The sequence below is a fragment of the Anomaloglossus baeobatrachus genome, chromosome 12 (assembly GCF_048569485.1).
Source record: "Anomaloglossus baeobatrachus isolate aAnoBae1 chromosome 12, aAnoBae1.hap1, whole genome shotgun sequence".
Classification (NCBI taxonomy): domain Eukaryota; kingdom Metazoa; phylum Chordata; class Amphibia; order Anura; family Aromobatidae; genus Anomaloglossus; species Anomaloglossus baeobatrachus.
In genome coordinates, this window is record NC_134364.1 from 37,998,289 (window position 1) to 38,017,759 (window position 19,471).

Consider the following 19,471-nt stretch of genomic DNA (forward strand, 5'->3'; position numbering starts at 1 on the left):
TTTTATTTATTTTTTTATTTCCAGAGTTGACAGACCCCAATCATTACCTGGAGTTCCCTGAGAATTCTGGGCCCGGTACCAGCACTCAGATACTTTTGAAATAGCTTTGGATGTGGACTATTACAGTCCGGGTCCACCGAAAACTATTTATTACACATAACTTGCAAATTTTCAGAAACTTGAGTATCTATTGCAGGATGTTAAAGAAAATTGCTATATACGTTACCATATATATATATATATATATATATATATATATATATATATATATATATATATATATATATATAATAGCTATATAGATATATACATACCGTATACACAGTGTGTGTATGTATATGTGTGTGTATATATATATATATACATAATGTACATACACTGCATTAGTACTTAATGTTCATTTCCCACCGGTGTTATCAGAGGAATCCATTACGGAGCTTGTCCTGTACACAGAAAAGTCATTCACACAATACGTCTGACAATGGAGTGTTCTTCACATTCTACGCTTTTATTGTAACATTTCTGTGATTTTTATTTTTTTTTACAAATAAATGTAATAAAGGCAACAAAACAGAAATAAATACTTTTTTTGCTTTGAGTGATGAAGAAATGATGCGAGAAGTTCTCAGAAACCATGCTCTTGTCATTACCAATGTATATTGACCACAGACTTTCATATCATTATTTTGTGTTTAAGAGAAATCCAAAGGTTCCCTATTGCAATGGTCTACAAAAGAAAATAGTTCAATTATAGAGCGCTATGTTTTAAACTGTGTGTCCTGCTTCTGATATTTACTGCATTAAATCATAGGCTCTTTGTATGGATACAACTATCCCTTTCCTGGTCATATGAAACATATATTCGTGGTGGTACGGCTATATAGGCTCGTTCACCACAAAAAATTATACCTTTTTGTAGAGATCCCATGTGCCAGTCATGTGATATCTAAAGTAGAAGTCATACTTGGGTGGTTCACCATCACTACTATTTTTCCAAGCCACATTGATATAATGTTGAGAAACAAGGCTTCTGTCAAATACCTTGCGTTGGCAATAGTGCCAGTGAGCAACGCTATTACGGTCTACTCATCCCCTTCTCGTGACCCCCCGGGCTCCATGAACTCTGATGTCCGGTGCTGTCACGGCAACTTCCAGTTGACCTGACATCAGCGCAGCCGGCCCCAGTATTCCTGAGTGACTGGGCTGTGGTTGGCTTTGCATCGCTCGTCATAGCCGAGCATCACAGCCCAGCATCTCCCTGCTCTCTCCACTACAGAGCGCCGCAAGCAGGAGCAATGCTGGGCTGTGAGGAACGGTGAAACGTCGCCCACAGCCCAGTCACTCACGGAAGACTGAGGCCGGCCTCTGTGATGTCAGGTCAACTGGAAGTTGATATGACATCACTGGACATCAGAGGTCACGGAGAACGGGGAGTCACGAGAAGGGGGTGAGCGGACAGCAATAGCGCCGCTCACAGGCACTATTGCCAACACAAGGTATTTGACAGAAGCCTTGTTTCTCAACATTATATTTATGTGGCTTGGAAAAATAAGTAGTGAACCACCTCTTTAAGACCGGCTGGACAAGCAGTGGGGTGTGTCAGTGCACTTGAAAGATTATTATTATTTAAACTTACACTGCTATTTAGTCCATGGCGCTTTACAGGTGATAAAGGGTATATTTAATAAAATCAAGTACAATAATCCTGAACCATACAAAACATAGACTAGTAAAACAGGAGAGAGGAGCCTGTCCGCGAGGGCTCACAGTCTACAGGGGATGGATAAGGATACAGTGGGTGGGGGCAGAGCTGGTCATGCAGCGGTATAGTGGTCTGAGGGTTACGGCAGGTTTGTTGGCTTGTTGGAAGAGGTGGGTCTTCAGGTTCCTTTTAAAGGTCTCCACAGTAGTTGAGAGTCTGATATGTTGGGGTGGAGAGTTCGAGTATGGGGGAAGCACGGGAGAAATCTTGTATGCGATTGTGGCAAGAGGGGATAAGAGGGGAGTAGAGAAGAAGATTTTGTGAGTATTGGCGGTTGTATGCAGGTAGGTAATGGGAGACTAGGTCACAGATGTATAGAGGAGACATGGATGGCTTTGTATGTTATGGTTATGGTTTTGAACTTCGATTCTTGGGCAATGGAAAGCCAGTTAAGAGATTGGCAGAGTTAAGATGCCTGGAAATAGCTAGGAGAGAGGTGGATTAATCGGATGGCAGAGTTTAGGATAGATTGGAGAGCGGTGCAAGAGTGTTAGAATTGAGGCCACAGAGAAGGAAGTTACAGTAGTCGAGGCATTAGATGATGAAGGCATGCACTAGTATTTTTGCAGAATCTTGATTAAGGAATGTACGAATTCGGGAAATATTTTTAAGTTGGAGTCAGCAGGAGGTGAAGAGGGTTTGGATGTGTGGCTTGAAGGATAGAGCAGATTCGAGGATTACCCCAAGGTAGGGAGCACATGGGACTGGGGAGAGTGAGCAGCCACTGACTCTGATGGACAGGTCTGTTGGGCATTTAGTGAGGACGAAGAAAGATAATGAATTCCATGTTGTCCATGTTAAGTTTTAGAAATTGAGCAAAGAAAAAGGATGAAATAGCAGACAGACAAGGAGGTGATATGAGGTCCTGAGAGGTAGATCTGCGTATCATTAGCGTAGAGATGATACTGAAGGCTGTGGGACTCTGAGTTGTCCCAGGCCAAAAGTGTAGATGTAAAAGAGGACGGACCAATAACGGAATCATGGGGGACATCGACAGATAGGGGGTGAGATGAGGAAGTGGTGTGAGATTGGGATGTGCTGAAAGTTCGGTCGGTTACTTATGAAGAGTTCCAAGATAGGGCCAAGTCTGTGATACTCAGAGATGAGAGAATCTGTAATAGGAGGGAATGGTCCACTGTGTCAAAGGCAGAGGACAAGTGTAGGAGTAGGATAGAGTAGTGTTGTTTGGCTTTGGCAGTTAGTAGGTCATTGGTGACTTTAAATAGGGCAGTTTCAATGGTAAATGGTCAAAGAGGAAGCAGGAGGAGAGGTGGAAGCACAGTTCAAGATGGACATGCTGTTCCAGTAGTTGTGAGGCCTAGGTGAGAAGTGATATGGGGCGATAGCTAGACACAGAAGATGGGTCAAGGGAGGGCTTTTTGAAAATGGGTATGATCGAGGCATGTTTAAAGCATGAAGGGAATATATCAGTTGCTAGTGATAGGTTGAAAAGATGGGTTAGGACCGGGACGAATATAGCGGGAAGGTTGGGAATAAGATGGATAGGAGTGGACAGATCTTGAGAGTTGAATGGAAAGATGATCTTCTGTAATGGTGCAGAAGCTGGATTTGGAGGAAGATGGCTGAGTAGTTATGAGGAGGGACTGTGGGGATTGTGGGCCAAAGCTTACGCTGATGTTGTCAATCTTCTGCTTGAAGAAAGAGGCAAAGTCTTCAGCTGAGAGGCAAGGAAGGAGGCGCCTGGAGATGGAGGAGAGAGTTGAAAGTGTTAAATAGCTGTTTAAGTTTGTGAGACAGGGAGGATATGAGAGATGAGAAGTAGGTTTGTTTTGCAGCAGTGAATGTGGACTTGAAAGTGGTGAAGAACTGTTTGTATGTAATTAAGTGTTCAGTGGAATGAGACCTCTTCCATCTCCGCTTAGCAACCCTGGAAGCCTGTCTTAGTTATTTAGTCGGGCTGCTGTGCCAGGTTTGCCTGTTGATCATGTGCGCTTTGGTGTGCATGAGGTGGACGGCCAATTCATGAGCTGTAGAAATTGTGGGGTTATATAAAAAGTGGTGGCATCATCTGCATCGTGTAAGAAAGCTATGTCTGCAAGTGGGAGAAGGGGCTGAGAAACTGAGTGTAAATGAAGGTGTTTGAGATTTCTGCGTGGGTGTGAATGATTGCAGAGTGGGGGTTGTGTACTTGGAGAAGAGAGGGGAGAGAATATAAGTAAGTTGATGCAATATAAGTGCATTGACACCCTCAGGGCACTGCCAGCCTGATTTACTTATGGCTTCTACGGTAGATTTCTCCTGACTAGCACATTGGATGTCTTTTATAAATGGTATTATTTTTATTGCGGGACAAGCGCTTATATAGCCATACCACTAATTCCATATGTAAAAGGCTCTTGACAGGTTCCTATTGGAAGGGTGCCCATATGCTATAGTAGGGAGAGTCTATAATATTAGTGCAGGGAACTGGTGACGCAGCGCCATTCAAGTGAATGGTTCTGTGGTCTATTTCCTACCATAACATTTGGACTTGAAATTCTGCAGCCTTCTCTATTCTGAGGTTTGGCTGGAGTCTTTGAAGTAGAAAACCCCCAACCAACATTAGGAAGTGATTCACAGGGTCGTAATAATAGTGGGTGCAGTCACACCCGGGTCCTGTAGCCTAGGGGGCCCAAAAGGTTGCTTTGGCCCATATCAGGGGACCAATACTGTCTTAGTAATGATTGTGATAGTTGGGGGCCCTGCACTGAAGCCCCCAAGGCTCAGGTTACACCACTAGTCTTGCAGTATCTTAGTGACGTACAATCACTACTAATAATTAGGAAATCTGGCAACACAATCAGGCTTCGCAAGTTTAAGATATTTGTACAGGTCACCTTCGTGTTGGAAAGGCACAACTTTGAACCAGAATATTCATCCTTTGCTTGTTATCCATATATTACAATTCAAATTGAATGACTTAATGACAATTATCATAAAAAATGTGCCCCTTTACCCCGTGTAGGTGTTATGTGCATTTCATGAAGAAATAAAAATAAGACACACAAAAGAAAAAATGCAGCAAACACATGAATTCCTTAGGAATTAATCTTCTAAAGAAAATTGTTCTTTTTGCATAATCATGATCCTTTCAAAATGCAAAGAATCACACCGTGGGAGAGAGAACTCATGGAAAATGAGAAAATCCCCAAATAAACCACATATTAAATGTCGGTGACTTAGAAATAGAGTAATATAGTCCTGTCTCGTAATTGGAAAGAGAAGAATATAGTCATTTACACTCGAGTGTGTCTACAGGTTCGTGACGGCCCGGCTGAGGAGGTTGTGGTGGTTGTGCCCGCTGCCACGTTTGATGTAGACGGAGAATCCTCATCTGTTGTGTCGACTTGGTCCTCTCGCTGGAGACCGAGGGTGATGTGACTCTGCAGAGCTGCCGGTGTCAACCACTCTTTAGGTAGGCAACTCTGGAGAAAGGGTATGCATGAGCTGAAGTAAGCGAGCCGGTTAACCCAACGTGGGATTTCTTTTCCACACAGCATCTGGAAAACAGAGTGAACTAGTATGAATGTCAAGCTTCAGGGGTGAACATATTGGGGAAACCTGTGCCCACAAGGTAAGGGGGCCCAATTCCACCTCAAAATCCCATGGAATTGTGCATTATGGGGAGTTATTGGACTGAAAAGAACCCATATACTGTTCTTGCACAGGGGCCCTCCCCTGTCTGTGTCCGCCAGTGTCAAGCTTATACCCATTTGTCACACGGTGTTAAGGGGGCTTTACACAGTAGCGATATCGCTAGCAATTTGTAGCGATAGCGAGCGTGTAAGTACCCGCCTTCGTCGCGCATGCGATTGTTTGTGATCGCTGCCGTAGCGAACATTATCGCTACGGCAGCGTCACACATACTTACCTGGTCGGCGGCGTCGCTGTGACTGCCGAACAATCCCTCCTTCAAGGGGGAGGGACGTTCAGCATCACAGCGACGTCACCGCAACGTCACTAAGTGGCCGGCCAATCAAAGCGGAGGGGCGGAGATGAGCAGGATGTAACATCCCGCCCATCTCCTTCCTTCCTCATTGTGGCCGGCGGCAGGTAAGGAGACGTTCCGCGCTCCTCCGGTGTCACACATAGCGATGTGTGCTGCCGCATGAGCGATGAACCACCTGGATAAACAACCCTTACCGATTTTTGAGTTTGGGACGACCTCTCCATGGTGAACGATTTTCACCATTTTTGAGGTCGCTTAAGGTCGCTGGTAAGTGTCACACGCTGCGATATCGTTAATGACGCCGGATGTGCATCACTAACAACTTGACCCCGACGACAAACCATTAACGATATCGTAGCGTGTAAAGCCCCCTTTAGGCTCTAAACTTTCCAGATATCATGGCATCTTCTGACTCTGTTCACACTGCAGAGTCTGACACACCACCTAGTGCTCTGAGTTTCTCAGTTAGAGCTGGGCATCGACCAGTTGTGAGTTTGCCGGTGATTGGTGTAGCAGGAATTAATTCCTGCTGGCCTTTAAATTGCTGCTTGGTTCGGGGTTTTCTGGACACCTATCACCGTCACCTCCACCTTTTAAAATGAAGGTGGAACCTGCTCTTCCACACCAATAATTGCTTATGCGATTCCAGTCATTGTGCATTGTGATCTAGCATCTGGTGTGCTGTGGAGATACTTTTTTTGTTGATTAATTGCTCTCTTTTTTCATTTATTTACCTCCTGAGCTTGTTTTGTTTATACCTCTGTGAGTTTGAGTTTTGGTTTCTCCCTGTCTATGGTTTGTGTGTCATTAACCACTTCAATCCCAGCCCTCTCCTGGTTGGGGGGTGAGAGGGTATTAAACCAGGGCTATTCAAGACTTAGGGCAACGATGGCGGTCCAGACCTCGCCACCATCAGGTGTACTTCTAGGATAAGGGACAGTTAGGGATTACCCTAGCTTGAGGGCGAGTTTAGGAGACCTATTTTCAGTTCTACATCACCCATCCTGACACCAATATGACAAATAAAACCAAAATTGTGGAAGTGGGGTAGCAAACTGCACCTTTTCCCGTGGTGTCTCTAAGCATAGGGCAAAAATTGTTATCCACAGTCACAGAAATGAGTTTGTGGATGTCTTTGAATTATAGACACCTTCATTTCACATCTCACATCAGCAATAAATGTGGTTATTTTTAACACTGCTGTCTGGTGTTCGTGCCTTTTCCTCCCAGCTTTTCCACCACAGAAGTAATCTAGTAAGACCCCCTCCCCCTGATTGATTGAAATGAGAAAGGAAACTGGGGAGGACATCGCTGTCACATTTCGAGCCGGCAAGGGAGCTGAATACAGATGAGCGCAGTGTCGGGCAGGTGGGGGTCACCATGTCACTAACCTCGGCCAGAGCGGAAGAGAAATGATTGCAATTTTTGTGCATTAGGTGATAGGCATTTCCCTTGTATTCCTTCCCCAGCTCCTCCATGATGTTATCAATGTCTTCTTCTGTGAAGTCTGTTGTGCCAAGAGCTATAGCTTCTCTGTGGGAGACACAAATAAGAGACACACAGTTGTTCAGGTGCATCAATTATGCCGCACTAAAAGCCCCCAGATGTTACATTTTAGTCATCAATGTAATATAACGGAATATTATCTAAAGGCATATGAAGGGTTCCTAGGATGATGCCTGTAGTGCTTTAGGTAAGAAACCAGTGGACAGAAGAATGGCGAGTATGCCTGTTATTTCCAGTATTCTTCACGGCTGCCCAGCTCCAATGTGAACACCATCCCTGCCCTCAAGGCAATGGTTTCTTATCACACAAGAACTCAGCTAAAGTGTCTGAAATTTCTTGGTGGTTTTCACAAAGCTAAACTTGGAAGTAGGGGACCCCTTGAGTTGCATTGGACAAGGTTAAACTGAGGAGTGTGGAGACCTAGGAGTTCTTGGCTTTTACAGGGAAGTCACCATTAGTAATAGCTGACAGTCCGAGAATGCAAAATTTCAAGGCAGGCAGCAGAAAAGAATCAAGGACAGAGTAAAATCCGGGTCATTAATTTTAAGACTACAGTGAAAAAAGCCTTAGCACGATCAGAAGCGAATAAACCTTTTTCTCTGGAAGGAGCTTTGAGGGAAGGATAGTTTAAAGAGAACATTTCACCAAATTTTTCATGTTGAGCTGGACACTACATATAATAATAGCTGCATGAGGCTGGGGTCACTCTAGTGTATAGCATCCGATGTGAGATTGTTAAGATCCCCCTTGATGTCCATTATGCTTGGTACTCGAGTCAAAGCCGTCTGAGCATCCAACCTGCTCGTTACGAGTACCAAACACGTGAGCATGGTAGTGCCCGCTCATCACTGGTTACGAGTACCGAGCATGGTAGTGCCTGCTCATCACTAGTTACGAGTACCAAGCGCCCGAGCATGGTAGTGCTTGCTCATCACTAGTTACGAGTACAGAGCACCTGAGCATGGTAGTGCCCGCTCATCACTAGTTACGAGTACTGAGCACCCGAGCATGGTAGAGCCCACTCATCACTAATTCCGAGTACCGAGCACCCGAGCATGGTAGTGCCTGCTCATCACTAGTTCCGAGTACCGAGCACCCGAGCATGGTAGTGCCTGCTCATCACTAGTTACCAGTACCGAGCACCCGAGCATGGTAGTGCCCGCTCATCACTAGTTCCGAGTACCGAGCACCCGAGCATGGTAGTGCCTGCTCATCACTAGTTACGAGTACCAAGCGCCCGAGCATGGTAGTGCTCGCTCATCACTAGTTACGAGTACAGAGCACCTGAGCATGGTAGTGCCCGCTCATCACTAGTTACGAGTACTGAGCACCCGAGCATGGTAGAGCCCACTCATCACTAGTTCCGAGTACCGAGCACCCGAGCATGGTAGTGCCTGCTCATCACTAGTTCCGAGTACTGAGCACCCGAGCATGGTAGTGCCTGCTCATCACTAGTTACGAGTACTGAGCACCCGAGCATGGTAGTGCCTGCTCATCACTAGTTACCAGTACCGAGCACCCGAGCATGGTAGTGCCCGCTCATCACTAGTTCCGAGTACCGAGCACCCGAGCATGGTAGTGCCTGCTCATCACTAGTTACGAGTACATAGCACCTGAGCATGGTAGTGCCCGCTCATCACTAGTTACGAGTACTGAGCACCCGAGCATGTTAGTACCCGCTCATCACTAGTTACGAGTACTGAGCACCTGAGCATGGTAGTGCACGCTCATCACTAGTTACGAGTACTGAGCACCTGAGCATGGTAGTGCCCGCTCATCACTAGTTACGAGTACTGAGCACCTGAGCATGGTAGTGCTCGCTCATCACTAGTTACGAGTACTGAGCACCTGAGCATGGTAGAGCCCACTCATCACTAGTGCTAATATCTCTGCAATAGAGTCGAAATTAAAAAAAAAAAAAAAAAAAGCTATTCCGTTCTGCAGCCACTATTGGATCTTGTGTCCAGTTCAATATAAAAAAAAATTGGGGAAAGGTCTTCTTTAAGTATCCTAGTTCTCATGGTCACTGGTTGGAGAAGAAACATCAGGGTGAAACCTGAAGGGAACACCATAGGTCCCGGGCAGAAGAACATATCTGAACCATTTTACATCAGCAGGGAAGCTGAAAGACAATACTGGTGAGTTGGGTCCAGCAGTCTCGGCAGTGGAAGGACATGACCGCTTTGCTACCTGCCTGTCTACATGTCACTAGTAGCTGTAATATTCTATATCTTACTTGAATTTGAAAGTCTCTCCAAGTTCCACCGCACTGCCAGGTGTGATCTCAAAAATTCCACTAAATGGGTAGGGATGTCCTCCATAGGCAAACTCTGGAATTAAAACAGGCAAAACTTATTATTTAAAATAAACACACAGACAACTATGATCCACGGCACCAATTTTTATGACGGTAATTATATAGTAATCGATCGTTCTATCCCCATACAGTATCATCCCCAGTTTACTCTGCCGAATCAGTGAGGATCCTTATGACTTCTTTTATTTTTTTACCAAAATGTACCATTTTAAAATCATGTGTACTCCATGGAAAACCCATTGAATTATTTTGGATACCTGCAATGTTTATTAAGGAGATTTGCCTCTTGAAGTCTGTGTGAACGCATCTAAAACCAACAAAGCTGTAAGCATTTACTAATGAAATGTCAGGCAATGTCACAGATAATATTATAAGGATTGAGCCCTTGAATGTGACTAAAAGAATTGGATAAAGACTGGATGAAACGTACCTAGAGAGAGCCTAAAGGCCCCGTTACACGCAACAACGTATATATCGCCGGGGTCACGGATTCCGTGACGCACATCCGGCATCATTAGCGACGTCGTTGCGTGTGACACCAACGAGCGGCTGTTAACGATGGAAAATACTCACCAAATCGTCCATCGTTGACACGTCGTTCATTTTCAAAAAAATCATTGATTGTTGAGGACGCAGGTTGTTCGTCGTTCCCGAGGCAGCACACATCGCTACGTGCGACACCTCGGGAACGACGAAGTACAGCTTACCTGCGGTCGCCGGCAATGAGGAAGGAAGGAAGGGGGCGGGATGTTATGGCTGCTCATCTCTGCCCTCCCGCTTCTATTGGGCGGCCGCTTAGTGACACCGCTGTGACGCCGCACAAACCACCCTCTTAGAAAGAAGGTGGTTCGCTGCCCACAGCGACGTCACTAGGGAGGTAAGTCCGTGTGACGGCTCCTAACGATGTTGTGCGCCACGGGCAGCGATTTGCCTGTGACGCACAACTGACGGGGGCGGGTGCTTTCACCAGCGACATCGATAGCGATATCGCAGCGTGTAAAGCTACCTTTAAACACGAGTATGAGAGCCTAAACCATCGTCTCGGAGGAAGGTGGGGTGCATAGTAAATGAAATCAATGTCAACAATATTAATACAGGTGCTAATAGCATAAGGAAACATACTACATTTCTAGTTCCGGAGAATCAACATTCAGAAGGATTGAAGGTGTCAAAAGACACAACATTGATTCATCAACCACCTAACATTAAGCAGAAGGACCAATTTTGTTCCTTTATAGCATCAAGTTGAACTGTAAAGTGCTTTCTGAAGTGGTAGATATTGAAGCATCTGACATTAGCACAGCTGGATGAGCTGCTACACAAGAGGCCTTCAGAGAAAATGTGCCACTGGGCCCTTGATTGTTGAGAAAGTCAAGGCTTTTTATACAAAATTTCTGATGATTGCAAAACATCAAGAACCGCGGTGACAAATTGTTCCCAAGTCAAAGAGAATGCTGATGAGACCGAAGCCATTTGTTTGTATTTGCCTAATGACACATGATGATACCACCGGAAAAACGGATTTACGCTCATCAAGACTTATAATTCACGAGTCTTACTACGAAGTCAGCAGTTCTTCTACTGTAAAAGTCATAAATCCACTGATCTTGGCAATAATTCTAGCAGAATAAAGCATCATCCATCATATCTCAGGTATGCGGTGGTGAAAGCCTTCAGAAGGATGTTTCTTCTGACGATAGGGTGAACCATTTTTTTTCAACCCCATGATCCTTACATACTTTTTCTCATCTGTGTCTCTTTAATATATAGTGTTCAGTCATAATATAAAAACTGCGGGAAGTGAAAAACATTGATTATCTTGTCACAATGGCACCTTTCTAGGGGAGGGATATATTAGGTGCTAAAGAAATAGTTTATGAAATTGGAAAAACAGACATAGGGGTCTAAGCAACTGTGAACAGAGTCATAAGGGTACTTTACACACTGCGATATCGGTATCAATATCGCTAGCGAGCGTACTCACCCCCGTCGGTTATGCGTCACGGGCATATCGCTGCCCGTGGCGCACAACATCGCTAACACCCGTCACACGGACTTACCTTCCCTGTGACGTCGCTCTGGCCGGCGAACCGCCTCCTTTCTAAGGGGGCAGTTCGTGCGGCGTCACAGTGATGTCACACGGCAGCCGTCCAATAGGAGAGGAGGGGCGGAGATGAGCGGGTGGAACATGCCGCCAACCCCCTTCCTTCCTCATTGCCGGTGGACGCAGGTAAGGAGATGTTCATCGTTCCTGCAGTGTGAACAACATCGTACCTGCGGCAGCAATAATATTTGGGAAAAGAGCGACGTGTCAACGAGCAACGATTTTTCACATTTTTACGCTCTTTGATCGTCGCTCCTTGGTGTCACACGCTGCGATGTCGCTAATGGCGCCGAATGTACGTCACTAACGACGTGACCCCGACGATATATCGTTAGCGATGTCGCAGTGTGTAAAGCACCCTATAGTTATCGTATATTGATGGATCCTGATGCATCTAAGCATCAGCTACAGGGACTTAAGGCCCTGTCACACACACAGATAAATCTTTGGTAGATCTGTGGTTGCAGTGAAATCATGGACATATTGTTCCATTTGTTCCATTTGTACACAGCCACAAACCTGGCACTGATTGTCCACAATTTCACTGCAACCACAGATCTGCCGCAGATTTATCTCTGTGTGTGACAGGGCCTTTACAGTTAGGGCTTATGTCGCGGGCGGAGGGGCCGCGCTCGGGTCCGCGGCTGCTGCTTCTGCTCGGTGGCTCGAGCGGTGGGCCGGACCCGGGGACTCGAGCAGCGCTGGCTCCTCGCCCACGAGTGAAAAGGGGGTGGTTTGTTTTGGGAGATAGTTCGTGATGCCACCCACGGGTCGTGGTGATAAAGGGCACCACCGCTGCTGGTGACGGGGATCCCGGGAGCGATGGTAGGGAGCAGCTAGGATGTCGTCCCCTCCGTGGGTAGGAGTTGGTGATCCCGGGGCCCGGTGGTGGTACGGGGAGGCAGGGTAGCTAGGGTGCAGGGGGCAGCGCGGCGCAGTGCCGGATGGCACTGCGGTACTCACTCAGGCACAAATTCACAGAGTCTCTGGTAAACCAAATGGCTGGATGGATGGGTCCCGCAGCCGGCTGCAGTGTCTTTGCTCTCCCCGGACAGGTTGATGATGGCTGTCTTTCCCTGCACCTGTGTAGAATGTGTTGACTCCGATGGTTGCCAACGGTAGTCCGCTCCCCGGCGTATAGGTGCCGAAGGGGCCCGCTTTGCCCGCAGGCGCTGGCCCTTGGATCTCTAGCCTATGGCGCTGGCTGGGTATCCTCACGGTGTGGACTGTTGCCTTCTGTCGGGTCTTGGGTGTTAGGAAACCCCTGGTTCCGGTCACTCTCGGATTTGACCGTTGTCGGTGGCTCCAAGCCTAGTCGGGGTCCGATGGCCCTGCCTTTGTGCTTAGCTTCACTCCACTCCCCGGTTCGGTACCGGCGGGCCACCGCCCGACCCCGGGCCTACTGTTCCACAGAGGTCCACTAACTCCTGCAGACGGCCACCACCGTCTGCCGACCTTGCTGACAGTGCCTGGGCTCCTACCCAGACACTACTAGTTTCTCCACTCCAAACTCAACTGATCACTCCACTTCCACTGAACTCCAAACTCAATCTCCTGCTTTTTCCCACCTCCAGGCCTGTGAACTCCTCGGTGGGTGGGGCCAACCGCCTGGCTCCGCCCCACCTGGTGTGGACATCAGACCCTGGAGGGAGGCAACAAGGGTTTTGTTTGACTGGTGTTAACTATCCAGGGGAGGGGGGGTGTGTGTGTTATGTCTGTGACTACCTGGCTAGTCCAGGGCATCACACTTACATATAACTTAAAGAGTAGCTAAACTTTTTATTTATTATTATTGTTATTATTATTAGTAGTAGTTATAGTAGTGCTGTTTAAATGAAAAATTAATGCTTCTTTAGAAGATTCTTTTAACTGTTGCTTAGCAAACACATGTACACTATATATACAATCAATCTGAATATATGGGAAAGGGGGTGTAAAGCAGAGTGGCTCAGGCAGGGCAATTCCTATAAACAGATTGTTTGAATATTATGTACTGATGTTTGCTGAGCAGCAGTTGAAAGCAGCTCGTAAAGGAGCACAAACTGTGCATTGAAACAGCACTAAAGCGTAGTGTTTGGGACAGAAGGAAGCATAATAAGGTTATGAAGTTTATTAGAAAAAATCCAACTTTTGCAATGTCCATCTATATGGACATGCAGATCGTATAAAGTTGAGTAAAATTATACCTTGATATCTGCAATCCGATGTCTTATTCCAGTGCAATCCACGCTTTTTTAATATGTAAATGAGCTGCAAAGATCTATATGCTAGACATAGATCTCCCTGAGAATCAGCCTTTGGGAGCGTGTACCCCCCATCATATGAGCAACTTTGACCAGAGCCATAGTTATTGTATATTGATAGATCCTAATGCATCTAAGCATCAGCTACAGGGATTTACAGTTAGGGCTTACATATAACTTAAAGAGCAGCTAAACTTTATTACTATTAGTGCTCTTTCACTGACTAGTTCATGCTCCTTTTAGAAGATTCGTTTAACTGCTGCTTAGCAAACACATGTACACTATAATCAGTCAATCTGAATATATTTTAACCCAAATAGAGGCATTTCAAGTTGGGGTCCCAGTATATAAGAGATCACCTTGTCATTGGTGACCGGGTTCACGTGCATTGCCAAGTACATAAGCTAAGTATCTCTTTTTTCAAATAATACTACAGCACTAATGCAATACCAGAGTTCACTTACTCAATGTAAGCATTTTAGAGTGCAGCTGTATGTATTTTTGTAGTTATATGGGAAAGGGGGTGTGGAGCAGAGTAGCTTAGATTCCTAGAAACAGATTGTTTGATTATTGTGTACTGATGTTTGCTGAGCAGCAGTTGAAAGTAGCTTGTAAAGGAGCACGAACTCTGCATTGAAACAGCACTATAGCATAGTGTTTGGGAGAGAAGGTAGCATAATAATTTTGTGAAGTTATTACAAAAATTCCAACCTTTGCAATGCCTGGAGGATAGTTAAAGGGAATCTGTTAGATAGATCAACTGTCTTAATACTTCTTAATATAGGCATGCAGGTTGTATAAAGTTGAATAAAAGTATGCCTTGATACCTGCAACCTGATGTCTTATTCCAGTGCAATCCATGCTTTTTTAATATTTAAATGGGCTGCTAAGATCTATGGGAATCTGCCTTTGGGGGCACGTGTCCCCCCCCCATCATATGACACTAAAATCATAAACAGGCATCAACACATAGGGGAAAGGAGAACATGCTGAGTTATGTGTAATTACATTGTGCCTGGAGAAGTGGTTACATCCACCTTTCAATTATAGGACAGTCAGTGTAGAGGGAGGGTCAGAACAGCAGCACTATGGTAGGAAAATTGATAAAAATGTTTGTAATGTGACAATGCTCAATCTGCTGTACTGCCCCTTCACCCACACAGACAGAGGAGTGAAAAGAAATATCAGAAGAGTTGTCCAAGAGCCAAGAACCGCCTGTGAAGAACTACAGAAAGACCTGGAATCAGCAGGTGCAATTGCTTCAAAGAAAATATTAAGAAATGCACATGAAATGCTCCCCTCAACAGGAGACTGCAGCTGCCCGTGCCCATGATCAGCATTTGGAGCGCTACGGTCTCTCGCTTGTGTTCTCCCTATGGAGGACACTTGCGACTCCACAGCAAAGAACGGACATGCCGCATCTCGGAAAGCCGCACCGCAGGTCAGTTTTTGCTGCGGGCATCACACGCACAGTGCGCAGGAGATTTCTATAAATCCCATCCACTGTGCTTGTACTGTACAACGCAGCCTTTTGGTCGCAGCGGAAACACTCTGCATCCAAAATGCTGCAAACACCGATCGTGAGCACGTAGCCTTATTATCTGATGCAGCTAATTGCTGAAATATTATGGCATAATTCTGGTGCATTTACCTTGATAAATCTCTCCCAGTGTATCCATTCTTTTTTCCAGAATTGCTCCAGTAATAATGTAGTATTTATCCAGTTACACACAAATAAGCCTTTACCAGCATGATAGCAGTAATGATAATGTTCATCATGAGCATTAGTCATCTCCCCGGAATAAATGTACTGTATGTTTGTAGAAAAGCACATCAGCTCTATAATCTGCCAGATCTTACTAAAATAACAATCTTACAGCCAACCATACTGTCACATTAGTGCCATTTAATAGAGAAAATCTTTATAAATATCATTTATATCTAAATCTGTGCCAACGAAAGCTGCTGCGCTCCACATGGCAAGCCTCGCTGCTTCTGATTCCATTTCTCAGATATTTTTCCTGTTAACATAGTGTTTGACAAGAGTTGGCGAATGTGAACATTACAGTATCGGATACCAGCTGGACTCTAATAACAATAATATGATCAGTTTTCTAAAAAAAAAAACCAAAATTATCCAGATTCTGGCCGTGAAGATTATATTATACAGGGACTATGGGCAGAGACTGTGATATGGCAGTGGGAGAGACTAATTTTTTTTGTGTCTGATTATCTGATGTATGGAGTAAAGTTGATCTACTAAATTATAAAAGAAATAACAACAGCAAGAACATGTATCAATTATTAGGAGTTTATGTAATTTTATTAAGATGCAGACCCAACTTTCTACCACGCGTGAAATAGGGCTTCCATTATTAAAGGTGTTTGTTGCTCTACTGTGTGAAAGATGGCCACACAATGGATGTATTCTGCAAATGTATAAGTCCATAAACTTCACATGTTCAATAATTATGGTCCAATTGTGGATTGCAATGTCCGGACCAGCAACGAGTCTCCTAAGCTAAACTTGACAGCCTCATATATGCCTATGTTGGGTTAGGGTCAGGACACCCATGGCTGGTTTGGAAATTGCGGTCCACACATGGAACATGAAACTTGAACATGTAAATGCAGCCTAATATAGATAGCCACTAGTGCAACAAAATGGGGTATACTTACCGGTATTAATGCAGTTTGGCCAGCTGATGGCTTATATTCAAGCCTCAAACCCCTTTTGTGGCTTACCAGTTACATGCATAGACATTGATCAAGACAGTGCCTGTACTAGTTAGATGGTAGATGTAATCCAGTAACCTAGACCTAGTGTATATAATAGTTGAAACTGACAGCCACATCAACTATATATATATATATATATATATATATGTATATATAGTAGGACTCTCGACTCACTTTGCGTGATCTGAGCTAGGCACAGGAGGTGATTTAAATAAAATATCCAGGCTGCTTTATTAAAACTCCATAAAGCAAGATACATAAAGAAAATATACAGCCTTTTAGTGCAGGAAAACAGGATACACAGGCCTAATAATAGCATTTCAGTGATAGTCCTGTAAACAAGTCCAAACATGGTGACTTCACACGGGAGGCCTTCAAACCTCCACGCACAGGCACCTAATCATACGCCTAGACTTTATTATAGCTATAAAACCCTATCCCCAGGGTGGGAATATGTGAGTAGCCAGTCCTACCCATCTTCCTAACTGGTTGTAAACCTGGCCCTTGCCAAACCCTATTTACAATTTCAGTACTATATGTGCTAGAGCCAGCTTCCAGGCTTATATGGAAACTACCTCTGTGATACATATCTCCCCTCCATGACGTGTCTGGCAGCCTGGTTACAATACATATAAAAAATTTTAACAGGGTTGTGTAGTCTAGAATGAAAAATCTGCAGTCACTGTATAAGACTTGTGAATCCTTCCAGCGCACAAACTATATGCTGCAAGAATTCGTCTGTGTCTACTCCAGGAACGGCACTCAAGTATGCAATATGCATACTCCCAGCAAGAACCCAACTAGTTGGTGTTTCCTTAGTCAATACAGTTGCATATCGCATACTTGACTGCCATTTCTAGAGCAGACACCGACGAATCCTTGTAGTGCACAGTCCATGTGCTGGGAAGACTCACAAGTCTGTAGTTACACAGTAACTTGCAGATTTTTCATTCTAGACTGTAGAACCCTTTTAAAGCTCTAAACTTTCACCCAGTGATTGACAGTTGTATCTTCATGCACAGTTGTACAAGAAGGGCTGTCAATCACTGACTAGGACCGCCCACTGGACTGATATGTGTCACGCTCCCCGGCTCCCCTGCCAGGCTCCCCGGCTCCCCTGCCATGCTCCCCGGCTCCCCTGCCTTGCTTACCGGCTCCCCTGCCACGCTTCCCCGCTCTCAGGTCGCGCTCCGCCGCTCCCGTACCAGGCTTCCCGGTTCCCCGCTCCACAGCCTTCCTGCTCCATCGCCTGTGGTCCCCAGGCAGCCCGGTCCCCGCTCCCGGCGCCTGTCGGCAACTCGGCCCCAGCCCGGCTCTCCTGCCTCCTGTTCACCGCTCCCTGCTCTGGCTTCTGGCACCCGGGCCTCGGGAATGCGCATTAGGGCGCGCGCGGTCATTGACCCTCTCTTAAAGGGCCAGTGTCCTCCAACAGGATATTGAAGAATCAGGTACAGGGTATATAGGGGAATCCTTTCCAAGTGGGCGGGGCCTGTTCTTCGTGTTTTGCTAAGCTAGGAGTCAGGTCTCCTTGTGTCTTGCGTTATAATTACCTATCTCTCTCCTAGAGCCGCTCCTGCCTCGCCATCCGGTCCTGACGATTCCCGAACCCCGAACGGTGACTGTCCGCCATCCCGTCAGTCCATACCATCTCTGATCCCTGTGGTGACCTGTCTTCTCGCTCCGTCGGTTCCGGACTCTGCCTGACAACATCTCGGCCTCCGAACCTGAGCTCCGTCATCCGGACTACCTTCGGTGACTCCGTGGTCCCAGGGACTTCTACACTCCACTCCTTTGTACGGACTGTCCTGCTACCTGTAGTGCTCTGGCTACCGGACCCCTTGCCTTCAGTGAGGTGTTCGGCCCAGTGGATCCACCTCCTGGGTCTGCCCGTCCACCTGGCCCTAACAATATGTATACAAACTACATGGATTTTAATGAATAAAATGCAAGTTTTACTGATTCTTTTCCCGGAAAAGAAAAAAGTGTATTATTCATAACATCAATCCTGCAGATCAGATGCCACCTTTAACGTGACAGCTTCCCTTTAACTACATACACTTGTAATATATATGTTACGTCACCACCGGAGTCCGCTCCATTGACTTCTACTCCGATCACCAGGCGACGCCGTGTTCCTGCTGCGGATGGTGCTGGTGATGGGAGAGGAGTCGATGCCGGCGGCGCCGGTGGGCGCAGGCTCCGCTCATCCACTGGTCTGGGTTTCCTGGGGATCTGCAGTGCCAATGGCTGACTGTGGGTGGCGGGTGTCTCCCAGCTGAAGTGCCACCATTCAGCTACAACCTATGTGAAGACACCACACCCTTTTTGATGCCCTCCTGTCTGCTAACCTCTGCCAGAGATAGTTCTGATTTCCTGGCTCCTGGTTTGCCCTGTTCTGTATAATGATTCCTGTGTGCTGACTTCTGCGTGTTTTCTGACTACCCTCCTGCCTGCTGTTTTTCTACCTCGCTGCCCGATCCGGATTTGACCTCTGCTTGTTCCTGATTACGTACTTGCCTGCCAATTCTGTCCCTGTTCCGCAATTCCTGGTTTGACCCTGCCTGTCGACTACTCTCTTGGACTGCAGCCTTCCACAGGTAGTGATCTCCAGGGCCCTGTGTAATTCCAAATCCCTGTATAGGGGTTACAGGGTTTCAGGGTTCTGGGGGTCCTGCTTGGTGAGTGGCTTCCCTCTAGTCTGTCCATTACATCCCATCTGAGTCTGTGGATCCAGGCAGGCGTTACAATATAGAGCTGAAACAATTAATCCTTAGATGATGATCTTGTGTAGCGTTTCCACATAGTGGTTATTGATTCATTGCAGATTTTTGGTTGATTCCCTCTTTGAAGT

General features: G+C 45.9%; 1 protein-coding gene across 1 annotated transcript in view; it reads right to left on the reverse strand.

Annotated features, from left to right (window-relative positions):
• Positions 1–1,509: 1,509 nt before the first annotated feature.
• LOC142258477 (deubiquitinase DESI2-like) overlaps positions 1,510–19,471 on the reverse strand; it is a 104,494-nt gene continuing 86,532 nt past the window's right edge. The window contains exons 3-5 of the mRNA XM_075331097.1: positions 9,454–9,547; positions 7,103–7,244; positions 1,510–5,262 (exon numbers count right to left, since the gene is read on the reverse strand). Of these exons, the coding sequence (XP_075187212.1) occupies positions 4,999–5,262; positions 7,103–7,244; positions 9,454–9,547 (500 nt within the window). The 3' untranslated portion in view covers positions 1,510–4,998. The remainder of the gene's footprint in view (positions 5,263–7,102; positions 7,245–9,453; positions 9,548–19,471) is intronic.